The sequence below is a fragment of the Anguilla anguilla genome, chromosome 14 (genome assembly GCF_013347855.1).
Source record: "Anguilla anguilla isolate fAngAng1 chromosome 14, fAngAng1.pri, whole genome shotgun sequence".
NCBI lineage: Eukaryota > Metazoa > Chordata > Actinopteri > Anguilliformes > Anguillidae > Anguilla > Anguilla anguilla.
Window position 1 is genome coordinate 1,982,109 of NC_049214.1, and position 12,040 is coordinate 1,994,148.

At 49.0% G+C, this 12,040-nt stretch overlaps 1 protein-coding gene across 2 annotated transcripts in view; it reads left to right on the plus strand.

Moving 5' to 3' along the window:
- The window catches only part of megf10 (multiple EGF-like-domains 10), a 78,399-nt gene that overhangs the window by 11,654 nt on the left and 54,705 nt on the right, over positions 1 to 12,040 (plus strand). For both annotated transcript variants that reach the window (XM_035391241.1, XM_035391242.1), the window contains exons 2-4: positions 8,192 to 8,322; positions 10,519 to 10,620; positions 10,930 to 11,030. In XM_035391241.1, the coding sequence (XP_035247132.1) occupies positions 8,207 to 8,322; positions 10,519 to 10,620; positions 10,930 to 11,030 (319 nt within the window). In that variant the 5' untranslated portion in view covers positions 8,192 to 8,206. The remainder of the gene's footprint in view (positions 1 to 8,191; positions 8,323 to 10,518; positions 10,621 to 10,929; positions 11,031 to 12,040) is intronic.

Sequence of the window (12,040 nt, forward strand, 5' to 3'; positions counted from 1 at the left end):
TTCTGCCACTGCTCGGGGCGAACACCCTTTCACAAGTCCTCGTGATTTCTCTGTGTTTCGCGTGGAAAAGATACTATGTGGTTTTTTTTCTTTTTTCTTCTTCTGTGTGTCCTCTTAAAACTCCACTCAAGAGGGTCCCCTTCCTTACCGGTTTATAACGCGTCAAAACAACGGCATTGTTACTTAACTGTGAACTCCAGAAACGTTTAACCCTAAAAAGGCGGGAAATCGACATTGCCGGAATGAACTAGGTGTTCTAACTGTGGGGGGGGGGGGGGGGGGGGGGGGCAGACGGTCTCACTCAAACGGATTTAGAATTGGCCTGGTAGTGTTCCGGAACACTTAACATGTACAGTATGGTGCGGAGAGAGAAATGTACACGGGATTAAACAGTCCAGTCAAAATAAATAAAATAAAAATCTATTAATGAACTTAAGAAACGGGTGGATTCTTGGCTGTGCGGGACTGCGTGGAAAAGGGAAGTGGATTTGTGGAGGGCTGAGAACAGCAGGGTTCCTCGGTAACAAGGCCCAGACTTCCTGTAACAAGCGGCCCCCCCCCCCCCCACCTCCACCCCCACTCACCCCCACCCACCACCATTCACCCTGGCTCATGTATGAAGAGAGCCAGCGGGGTGGGTGGGGGGTGGGGGGTAGATGTGACAGGACTGCTGATTCCCCCCCCCCCCCCAGCTTTTCCCTTTTCCAGACGTACACGATCTGGGGGCCGGGGGGGTGCAGGGTGGGGGATCGGGGGGTGCTGGGGGGGTGGGGGGGTGGGGGTTTGGATGAAAAACGAGCGCGTACAGTACTGCGGTCGGGACGGGGAGGGCTCTGAGACAAAACAGCAAAGGTTTGCCTGGATGACGTGTGGCGGGGGCTGGCACCAATGCCCCCATTGTCTGCACCCCCCCTCCCCAAACCCCCCCCCCCCCCAAACCCCGGCTGCCACACTCACTCCCATCAATCAAAACAGGAGGAGGGGCGGGGCAGACTGCAGATGTTGACTTCAGAGCTGGGGCGGGGGGAGGGTGGGGGGGGGGGGGTAGGGAGGATTGGGGGCGCAGGGGCAGGGGTGGGGGGGGATTGGGGGTGCAGGGGCAGTGGTGGGGGGGGATTGGGGGTGCAGGGGCAGTGGTGGGGGAGGGGCCTCACTGATCTCAGTGAATGTGCCAATGGGCACTGCTGCCATTTCCAAAAAAGAGGCTGGCTCATTTCCAGACACTCTTCCAGGGTCATTGAGCGCACAGAAGAGATCTGAAAAGTTTGGTTGTTCAGACTCTTGCATTTTCCCTTCCTCTATTTGACAGCCTGGTGCTTGAATGTAAAACTGCAACTCAGCTGTACATAACTTTTCAGCCATCTAAATGCATTAAAAAAATTTTTTTTCCCAAGAATAATTTTATCTATGCAGCATAGTTAATGAACTGCAGTCTTTATTGTGCTCATGTGCTAATTCCCAGTTAATTGCTCGCGGTATGTATTGTGCGATGATGTGAGGTGTGAGGTGCAGACGCTGATGCTGCTCCTGGTCCGTGGGACGATGGCAGCGCCGGCTCGGTCCGGAGATCCAGCGGTCAGGAACTTGGCAGCGTTGGCGGCAGTCTGCCCGCTCGCTCTCAGTTGTGTGAACTGGCAGCGCCGTCCGGACGTGTGTGGGCGGGGCGGGGCTGTGGAGCGTCCGTGTTCCCCCCCCTGCACCCCCCCTGCCCCTCCTCCCCCCCCCCCCTTCGTGAGTCACCACTGACAACTGTGACTCACGGATGCATGCCATCTGCTTTTCATTCACGGCCTGTAGGGGGCGCCACTGGGCACGTCCGGATTTCGGATTCTCACCCTGCTCTGACAGCAGGAATCTGGTTAGAAGTGGGAGAAAATTACCTTTAGAGTTTAGGCTTTCAGCAGAAGCTCTTATCCAGAGCGACTTACGCAGTTTTTCTGTATTTTTTTTTTTGTTTTTACATGCAGTCCGTTTACACAGCTGGATATTTGCTGAGGCGGGTCAGGTTGGGAACCCCACTCTAGGGTTCACCAGCAGCACCCCCCGGATTTGGGAGGTGAACCTTCAACATCGGAACTGCAAGCCCAGGCCGTTAAACCTTTACCATGCATTGCCGCTTAAAATAACACCATCTGAAGATGGGACAGGAAGTACTGGATGTTACCATGGAAATAACTCTGAGTGAATGTAACTTACTGCACGTCCGACTTACTGCATATTACTGGAGGAATGACACTGTCTCAGTGTAACAGCTTGTGGTTCCTAGAAGTGAGCTGCTTTGGCGCCTCCGTGGTCTACTGATACTGGCAAAAATATGGTAAAAATATGACTTTGTCCCAAACATTATGGAGCTCCCTGTATGGTTAATGAAATATCTTAGCCCACTGCTGCCCATATCCTCATTTTACAGCCCTTTGTGATTTCAGCAGTCATTTCCATGTAATAAAATTGCCTAATTTAGTTTTTCTGTCAGATTCCAATTGACTCAGTCAGGCTATCAGTCTTGAAATCGATGTGATTTTTTTCCTCAGTCCGATTTCAAAGCCATCTGGCTGAGCCATTTGCAGAAGACGATGTCGGTCTGTTGCAAATTTCTCATCAATAGCACAGCTTTAGAAAAAATTTAAATTGCTGATATCATCAATTACGGCTTTCCTCAAATAAGGTTCATTTGGAACCAGCGGCCCAGAGAATGAAGGGAGATCTTTAGGAGTCCATTCAATGAGTCTGATGGTGGATTCATTGGGTTTTCCGATATGGAGAGGTTATGGACATTATCTTACATGCTTCTCACATGTCTTATGTAAATATAAGGTGTATTCGCCCACTGCTTCCCAAAACTCCGGCTAAATCCCATGATGTTAATTAATGTCTGTAGACCCCATAATGTCATTGAATGTCTGTGGAATTTCAATTCCTCAATACAAGAATGATGAAGAAGGGACACAATTAAGTCATGAATGTGTGTGTGTGTGTTACATGGAGTCTTTTTTTACACCATGTGAGGTTCCCATAGATCACAAGAGTAGGGCAGGCCAGAGAAGTCTTTCTGTATCCGGAGTGAAAACCCTTGAGATGACGGTACTGATATAGAAACCCGCTGTGCATAACTGGTTCCCACCAGCAGCGGTTTGGAAAACATTCGGGTGCATCGAGGTACTAATCGGGGCCAGAAACGGTGTTCTGAGTCGACCTGTTTGACTTTGTCTTTGCTCTGTTTCTTAGGAGAGCGAAGGCTGGAGTCTGCTGAGATTTCCTGAGTGGTGTAAATGTTAGGCTGTTCACCGGCACTCTCATCCAGAAGCTTGTGCTTCTGCTTACAGTCAGTGTAACCTCCTCTGCTGTGATTGTGTAAGACACAACTCGCCTCAAGCGTGTGGCCTGTATGTATATATGGCTCAGTACATTAAGGGTACTTTTCTGCTTCCTATTTAAAGCATTGTGTCTGTGGTGTATTTTTTTATATATTTACTGAGATAATTCCTGTTCTGGAATGAGCTTCACAACATTTAGGCTTGGGTGAGTACCACAGGAATGCTATTTGAATATCAGTTTGTTCAGGCTCAAAATTAGCCTTCTTTTTTTTTCTTTTTTCTTTTTTCTTTTTTCTTTCTTTAGAAGTCAATGTTTGGCGACTCTTGGCTGCGGCCATTTTGGCTCTGCTGTGCCGAGAGGATGCCGGTATACTGTACGCACGCATTTGACTCAGACAGTAATTACATGACGGGTGCAGAGTAATTTTAGGGAAATGCCACACTGGTGCCCCACCAAAGGGGAAAATGGGAACGGGATGAGAGGAAGGGTAGGAGCAGGCAGGCAGGTCCCACGAAAAGGAAGAGGGGTGTTCCGATATTTCGCGAGTACGGCCTGTGGGGAGGGAGGGAGGGAGAGGGTGGCGTCTTCATTTTTTGCGTCTGCTGAGAGTCGAAGCCCTCAGCAGTGCAACAGCAGGCCTTGCTGGCCTTTGGGTGCTACTGAACTGGGCTTCTCTAGAGAGAGCCGCGCGTAGCCTAGCCTAGCCTAGCCTAGCCTAGCCTAGCCTAGCCTAGCCTAGCCTAGCCTAGCCTAGCCACGCCCGAACTGAATGGGAATGCCATACAGGCAGGGATCGATGCTAGGCCCAGACACTCAAGACTGACAGGAAATGGAAACCTAACAGAAAAATTATTCTTAAATTTTGTTGTATTTTATTTTCCATAATCTAAAAAGCAGTGCACTCAGTTCTTATACACAAACAAGAGTTTTAACGAAAGTCTGACTTCGTTGTTCCTTACTCTTAAAGGTCAGGGCTTCGCTTTAATTGTGCATTTTAAGAAGTTATCTTAAGACTCTTTTAGACCATTGTTTCTATTGGCCGTTCTTTTGTGATGTCACAATGCGTTCCCCTTAACTTAACTTGAAGAAAGACCCACATGCTGTGTCCAGCCAGCTCCACAGCAGTGTTCTATCCCCGCCAATTGTTGCATACTGATGAGGTTCTGGGTGTGAAATGGGTGGATTTACCTTGAGAGACCTCTTACGTTTCAGCCCAGGCAGATATGCAAAGCAGGCGCTTGTGCATTCAGAGCAAAGAGTATGTTTCCTGTTAGAGATGCTGCATTCTTCTAATATTATCAGAGGTCATATTATGGAGTCACTACAAATTAGCTTTATAATTTTATTCTGCCTTGTGGTACATATAATACCTATCTGTGTGATTTATTAACTATATAACCCAGCTGCATTATTTATTAAATATAATATATTAACTTATAGTGAACTTTTGTCATTTATTAAATATACTACCTATCTTTGTCGTTTATCAAATATATAACCCAGCTGCATCTTGTATGTAATATATTGTCTAGCTGTGTCATTTATAGAATCTATTTCCTTGCTTTGTTATTTATTAAATATATTGCCAAGCTGTCATTTATTAAATATATCGCCAGGAATATATCACCCTGCTGTATTGTGACCTTCAGCTGTTTCATATGGTGAGTGGAGGCTCATGGGACTTGTAGTCCAGCGCAGTTGCTTTGCTGGTGCTCTGTTCCTCTTGAATCCGGTGTTCCTGCCACACACCTGTCCCACCTGTCATCTGTGCCTGACTGGAGCTGGCCTCTTGTGCTTGCTGTACATTTGCTTGTGGTAGTTTTGGGTGGTTTGAATGGGGGGGTGGGGGGCGGGGCTAGCATCAGTGGGAGGCAGACTCAGGCAGGTAACGGATGGCACTGCTGGGTGAGGGACAGTCTGGAACCAGAATTTTGCCGGGCGAAGGGTGTGTAGCTTTGAATTAAACCAAACAGGGTGATGATAACACAAGCTGGCACGTTCACAGATAGACAAAAACAAATAGTGAAGCATATGCCCCCTGCCCCCCCAGGTGCCAGTATTTCTGTTATCAGTGCAATGTTTATTCTTAAATCATTCTTACATCTCCTCCAGGTTCACAGCGTATCTTTGGGATGTTGGTGTTCGTTTTTTTTAATTCTGTAGCCCGTCTCAGATTTTTAATTTTTTGCTTAGAAAATGTTCCTGCCTGCCAGCCTGACTCTGCTGAAATGATACCCAGCCCAAAGGCCTCAGATACCGACGTGTCGGCAGATTGTCCAAAGGCCGGAATTCCGGTGATATCATGATCATGTGACACATATTTCGAATGCTGAATTTGAATTGCTGTAAGAAGTTTGATTTCTTCTGGTGCTTTTATTACAAGTGTCATTCTCCAGTATGCAGTGCCAAACTGGCAGTATGGTATCCTACAGTATCCTACGTGCATTTTACATTACAGGCATTTAGCAGACACTTTTATCCAGAGCGACTTACACAGCTTTTACGCAGCATTTAAACTGCATCCATGTATACAGCTGGATATGCACGGAAGCCATGCGGTTTAAGTATCTTGCTCAAGGATTCAACCTGGGAGTCGAACCCGTGACCTATAGGCAACTAGACCAGCTCCTCACCCGTTATACTGCACTCACTGCCGCACCCCCGCTGTTGTGCTCCTGCAGTGTCTGTGTGTTCGGTGTGCAGGCGCAGCGGCGTGTGTGTAAAACAGTCTCAGGAGTGGCGCACGGTCACGCGCGTCCGCTGCTTCTGCAACCTGACGATTGTCCGAAGCCTGCTGAACGTCATCTACAGTACGGAGAGGTCTGCAGACGTTTGGCGGCTTGGGAGTCGTTTATCATTTATCACTGCCTCCGCCCGTCTCCGTCAGTACCGCTTGGTGAGGTTGGGCCAGATTACCATGGCAACTAACCCACGGCAACTATTTAAAGGCCCCTGACCTCTGTGATTCTTTAAATGGCGTAAGTAAAGCTGCCGGACAGAGAGGATCGTTGTTCGTTCGACGCCAGTGAACGAGAGGTTATTGGCTGGGATGGCGTCCAGCACACTGCTATAAATGTAACTTAATTGATTAAAGGAATTCACATTGTAAACGAACGCGCAGAAACAGGCTGATCTGCGCAGTGATTGTTTTTAGAGGTCATGAATGGTGCCATTGATAATGGTAACTGACTAACTGTGGACACGTTATTTTTAAAATGGCCCCATAGGCCAGAATGCCTAGTTCTTTAGAAAAAATTATTTTTATCATTTAATTCATTTTTTCTTTTTGTTTATCTGAGTGCAGCTGGATGAGAAGAATTGAACTGAGGAGAGGTTTCATAGCGTCCTTTCCTTTTCTCTCAGTTTCTTATTCTGAAATTTCAGTTCTCATTTTGTTTTGCAATGAGAGCAAACTTAAAGGTCATTTCTAGTAGCTGTTGCATTGACAAAAATTAAATAGATAAAAAGGTTCAATTTGAATTTTCTTTTGATTAAAAACAGTTGCTTAGTTATATTCCACTATATGCACGGTACATTTTAATATTAGCGTTCAAATGCACTTCCTGCAGGAAAATAGCCAGTATGTAATGCATGTGAACAGACACCATGGATTATAGCGCGGAAGTTAAAGAGGATTTTTATTGTCCCTGAGGGAAACTGGTTAGCTGGTGTGAAAATTGTTACTCATTTTCGTGTGACAGCCCAGTTCTTAGAACCTCTACAAGTTATAAACAAAATCTGTTGATATTAAATGGGACAGGGTTTGTGTTTGTGTGTGTGTGTGTGTGTGTGTGTGTGTGTGTGTGTGTGTGTGTGTGCGTGTGCGTGTGTGTTTGAGCATACACCTGTACAGCTTTATGTAAGTAATTCATGTGTGTTGTTTGCATATCCATTTGTTTGTGTGCATGTGTGTATCTGTGTTTTTGTGAGTGCCCCTGTGCGCACACACGTGTACACAGACTATGTACTGTATGTTTGCATAGAATGTATGCATAATCATATAGTATTGTGCGTGTGTGTTTGTTTGAGAGAGTGAGAGAGCATTTGTGGAAGAGAGAAAATGCAGGAGAGAGAGAGAGAGATGGGGGGAGGTGCAGGAGAGAGAGAGAGAGAGATGGGGGGGAGATGCAGGAGAGAGAGAGAGATGGGGGGGAAGTGCAGGAGAGAGAGAGAGAGATGGGGGGGTGGTGCAGGAGAGAGAGCACAGTGCTCTGCAGGTGGTGTGTCCTGGTTCTGCAGGCTCCATACGAGGCTCACCTGTGACAGCCTGCATCTGCTGTTTACACAGACGCCGTTTGCCCTGGGGGGTGGGGGGTGGGGGTGGGGGGGGGGGGGGTGTTTGGTTAGAAGCCCATCGTCCTGTTTTTAAGCCCCTGTGGCAGGTCTCTCTCTTTGGCCTGTAATAAAGCCCGTCTCCCAGCTGTGACAGGTAGCTTACCTGTCCCCTTTACCTGTGTGTCAGGCAGCTCACCTGTCCCCTTTACCTGTGCCTGTCCCCTTTACCTGTGTGACAGGCAGCTGACCTGTCCCCTTTGCCTGTGCCTGTCCCCTTTACCTGTATGGCAGGTAGCTCACCTGTCCCCTGTACCTGTGTGACAGGCAGCTCACCTGTCCCCTTTACCTGTGCCTGTCCCCTTTACCTGTGTGACAGGTAGCTCACCTGTCTCCTTTACCTGTGTCAGGTAGCTCACCTGTCTCCTTTACCTGTGTGACAGGTAGCTCACCTGTCTCCTTTACCTGTGTGACAGGTAGCTCACCTGTCTCCTTTACCTGTGTCAGGTAGCTCACCTGTCTCCTTTACCTGTGTGACAGGTAGCTCACCTGTCTCCTTTACCTGTGTGACAGGTAGCTCACCTGTCCCCTTTACCTGTTACAGGCAGAGCTGTGAGAGATGAAGCCCATCCTGCAGCACTGTGGGTCCGCGCTGCTGCTGCTGACGCTCTACCTGCTGGGGGTTGCTTCTCCCCTCAACCTGGAGGACCCCAATGTCTGCAGCCACTGGGAGAGGTGAGCCCCCGCCCCCCACCCCCCCGTTTGGGGTGACTAACCCCTAATCCCCACCAGCGGGTTCACAAGTCTCCCCAGCCAATCTAAACCCACTATACTGTACTTCACTGTAGCGTTTTCAACACACTTGTTCCTGGTTATGGTTATACTCTTTGTTGTACGTCGCTCTGGATAAGAGCGTCTGCCGAATGCCTGTAATGTAATGTAATGTAATTTGGCCGTATTACACCTGCCTGGTTTGCGTACCTGGAGCCGAAGAGAGCGGCCAGCTGCTCGCGTTCCACGCGGGTCGTTGGATCTCTCAGCTTTGTCCAGAGAACTGGGACTACAAACCAGGAATCCTGCCATAGATGTATTCATTAAAAGATACCCGCGGGCTAGGCTAGGCTAGGCTAGGCTACGCTACGCTACGCTAGGCTACGCTACGCTGATAGCTTGTTTTTCTGAGCGTGACCCTGCCTGACCTCTCTCTGGCACGCAGAGCGAGCGGCGCAGGGAGAAACCCCCATGCAGGCCGTTCCGGTTAGGCACGCACCGTAACCGAACGCACCGTGACCGAACGGCGCGGCGTGTTCCCGGATGCCCCGCCCCCGAACGCGCGCGCGAAGCCGCCGCACGGCACTTCCTGTCCGTGGGAGCGGCCGGCGGCCCGGGTCGAACCCGAGCTCGAGCCCGAGTTAGCGTCGGTGATTACGGCGCCCGGGCTGACCCCGGCTGGGGTTTTGGCTCGGGGAGCTCGGTCTGTTCCGCGCTGACGGGTGCGGACTGTGGGAGAACGGGGTTTTATTTATTAGCAGGAATTAGGCAATCACACTGCCCATTCCCCGCCATAATTACCTAAAACTATGCAGATCGTTATCTTAACGACCCAATAACGCTTAGTTTTAATTTCATTGAAGTCCTGGCGGCTGCGCGATCCCCTGATTGAATTCGTGTTCGGTTAGTTTTCCCCGCTCTTTGGCGCTGATTTAGCTCGTTGGAGTCGCCCCCATTCTCCTCGCCCAATTACACGGCTTTTAAAAAAAAAAAAAAAAAAAAAAGGCGGAAAATTAGCTTTGCTAAATTAGGGAGCGGCCAGGAAACGCGTTCGAGCAGACTGGAGAGAACAAAGGTGGGGACAGCTTTCCCAGCCTGCTTCACTTTCACTGGCTGACGAGCGGGAGCAGCTGCATCCCAACGCCACCGTGGAGAGGAGCAACGGAACAGCCTGCTCAGAGAGAACAGCCGCGCGCCGCTCCTCTCTGTCTTTCCCACTCTCTCTCCCCCTTTCCCTCTCTCCCCCTTTCCCTCTTTCTCTCTCTCGCTCTCTCCCCATCCAACTTTCTCCCCCCTTTCTCTCTCTTTCTCACTCTCTCTCCCCTTCCCTTTCCCCACCCCAAAAATCTCCCCCTTACTCTCTCTCTCCCTCTCTCTCCTTCTCCAGCTCCCTCTACATCCCTTTCTTTTTCCACTCTCACTCTCTCTCAACCCTCTGTCTCTCTCTCTCTCTCTGTCTCTGTCTCCATGTCTGCTGTTTTCTCACGTTCAGTTTGCATGCAGTGAAACACTTTTTTTAAACGGCTCATTTTTGTCATGGACTGAACCTTTTTTTTGTTGACACTTTTTGTTGCTGCTCTGAAAAGATCTTTCCCTGATAGCAAAGAGGATGAGGCTTGGCCTGTGAGGGAGGAAGAGTATTTCTGGTTGGGTCTATCATCTGCTGGGGCAGAAGATGGCGGACTGTTTAAGTCCAGATGCATTTGACACTCCCCTGAACCCGGCCTTTCCTACACATGCTTACTGTGGCATCACCAGGGGTTTTAGTCCAACCTTCCCAGGATTTGTTTATGTATGTATGTATTTGTTTATTTATTGGTTTATGTAAAAGTTTGAGCTAAAATATGATCATGCAGGTCTCCAGCTGCCAGTAAATGGCCAGAAAGTCTTTACCTCATGAGCATTCCTGTGACACATAGTGCATATTATACTGAACAATGGAAAAGCAGCTCAGAGAACAAGCCCCCTTTTAAACAGGGATCTACGGAGACATCTGAGGGAGCGTATTAATCCCGCTCTTAGCACCCTGACGCTCCTGATGGTATTAAACACACTCACAGTTATTAAACTCGTCAGCCAGCCGCCGCAGAGCGACGGGACCACACACGCTGTGTAGATACGTGCAGCTGACCGGTCATGTGACCTCTCCTCCCCACCCAGCTACTCGGTCACCGTGCAGGAGTCCTACGCGCACCCCTTCGACCAGATATACTACACCAGCTGCGCCGACATCATCAACTGGTTCAAGTGCACACGGCACAGGTGAGCATCCGACTGCACAGGTGAGGTTCTGAGTGCACAGGTGAGACTGAGGGCACAGGTGAGGATCTGACTGTACAGGTGAGCATCCAGGTGCACACGTGAGAATCCAATTGGAAACCCTAGTACACAGTAGGGATGTACACATGGCTTCTGTTTTATCAGGTTTTTTATTTTCCTCCATTTTGTGAGACTGTAAGATCATCTTTATTTTCCTCCACTTTGTGAGACTGTAAGAGCGTCCATTTTGTGCGGCCTGGGCGCGGTCACTGCGGCGTTCCCGCCTCTCACACATCTTCTCCTGTCGTGCAGGGTGAGCTACCGCACGGCGTACCGCCGCGGGGAGAAGACCATGTACCGCCGCAAGTCCCAGTGCTGCCCCGGCTTCTACGAGAGCGGAGAGACCTGCGTGCGTAAGTACCGCCCCCACCGCCCCGGCCAATCAGCATCCGCTAAAGAACATCAGCCAGGGTGACTGTGTTCCTGTTCCTCTACTGCCACAGCCAATCAGCATCCGCCTAAATGTGTCCCCCCAGTGTGACTGTCCCTGTTCCTCTTTCGCCCCAGCCAATCAGCATGAGCTGAAGAACATCAGCCAGGGTGACTGTGTTCCTGTTCCTCTACTGCCACAGCCAATCAGCATCTGCCTAAATGTGTCCCCCAGCCAAACATCAAGTTTCACAAGCACGATAGCTAATCTAGCAAGTAATGCATATAAAAAATATTGGGGGTGGCACATCTGTTTCCCCTCAAGCCTACGCATATGTGTGGTTTATGGGGTTAGAATGTCAGAAACCGATAATCATTCAACAAGTCTGTTCCTGCTCAGCCTTCTTATTAAAACTGCTATGAATATTGAATAGAGAGATTATTTTATTATTTTTATTACTTTGATTATTTAAAACTTCAAGGTTAATGGTGCTGTTTTTATGGGGCTCTGTATGGTCAAATATTTCAAAAGCGGCTGTAGGGAGAAATGTAGATTTGCAGGGGGTTTTTAGGCGTTTTCAAAGTTGGAAAGTTTCAAAGTTCAAAGTTCCGGGAATCATGGTAGCAGTTACGGTTCTGAAATTGGAACTGAGCGCTGAGTTTTGGCTGAAAGTGTCCTTTCCAGGTTTAAGAAATGGAATTTGGAAAGCACTCTGAATCCGGCAGCTGAAAAATAGGTCACTCTGTCTTTTCTGTGTTACTCTCCACCTTGAGGTCGGGCAGGATGGCAGGGCTATCCCAGAATGCTGCTGGCTCTCCCTGCGCTGACCTGTTTACCCGGCCAGCCTTTCACGTGATCATGTGACTACGGAAAGCCAGTGGTGACATATGGCCAGCATGCTCTAGGACTGGGCTGAGCAGGTGGCAGCCGCTGTTCCATAGCTCAGGGCTAGTTCTTTCAACGTTCATGAACAGGTGTGAACAATCAGGAGCA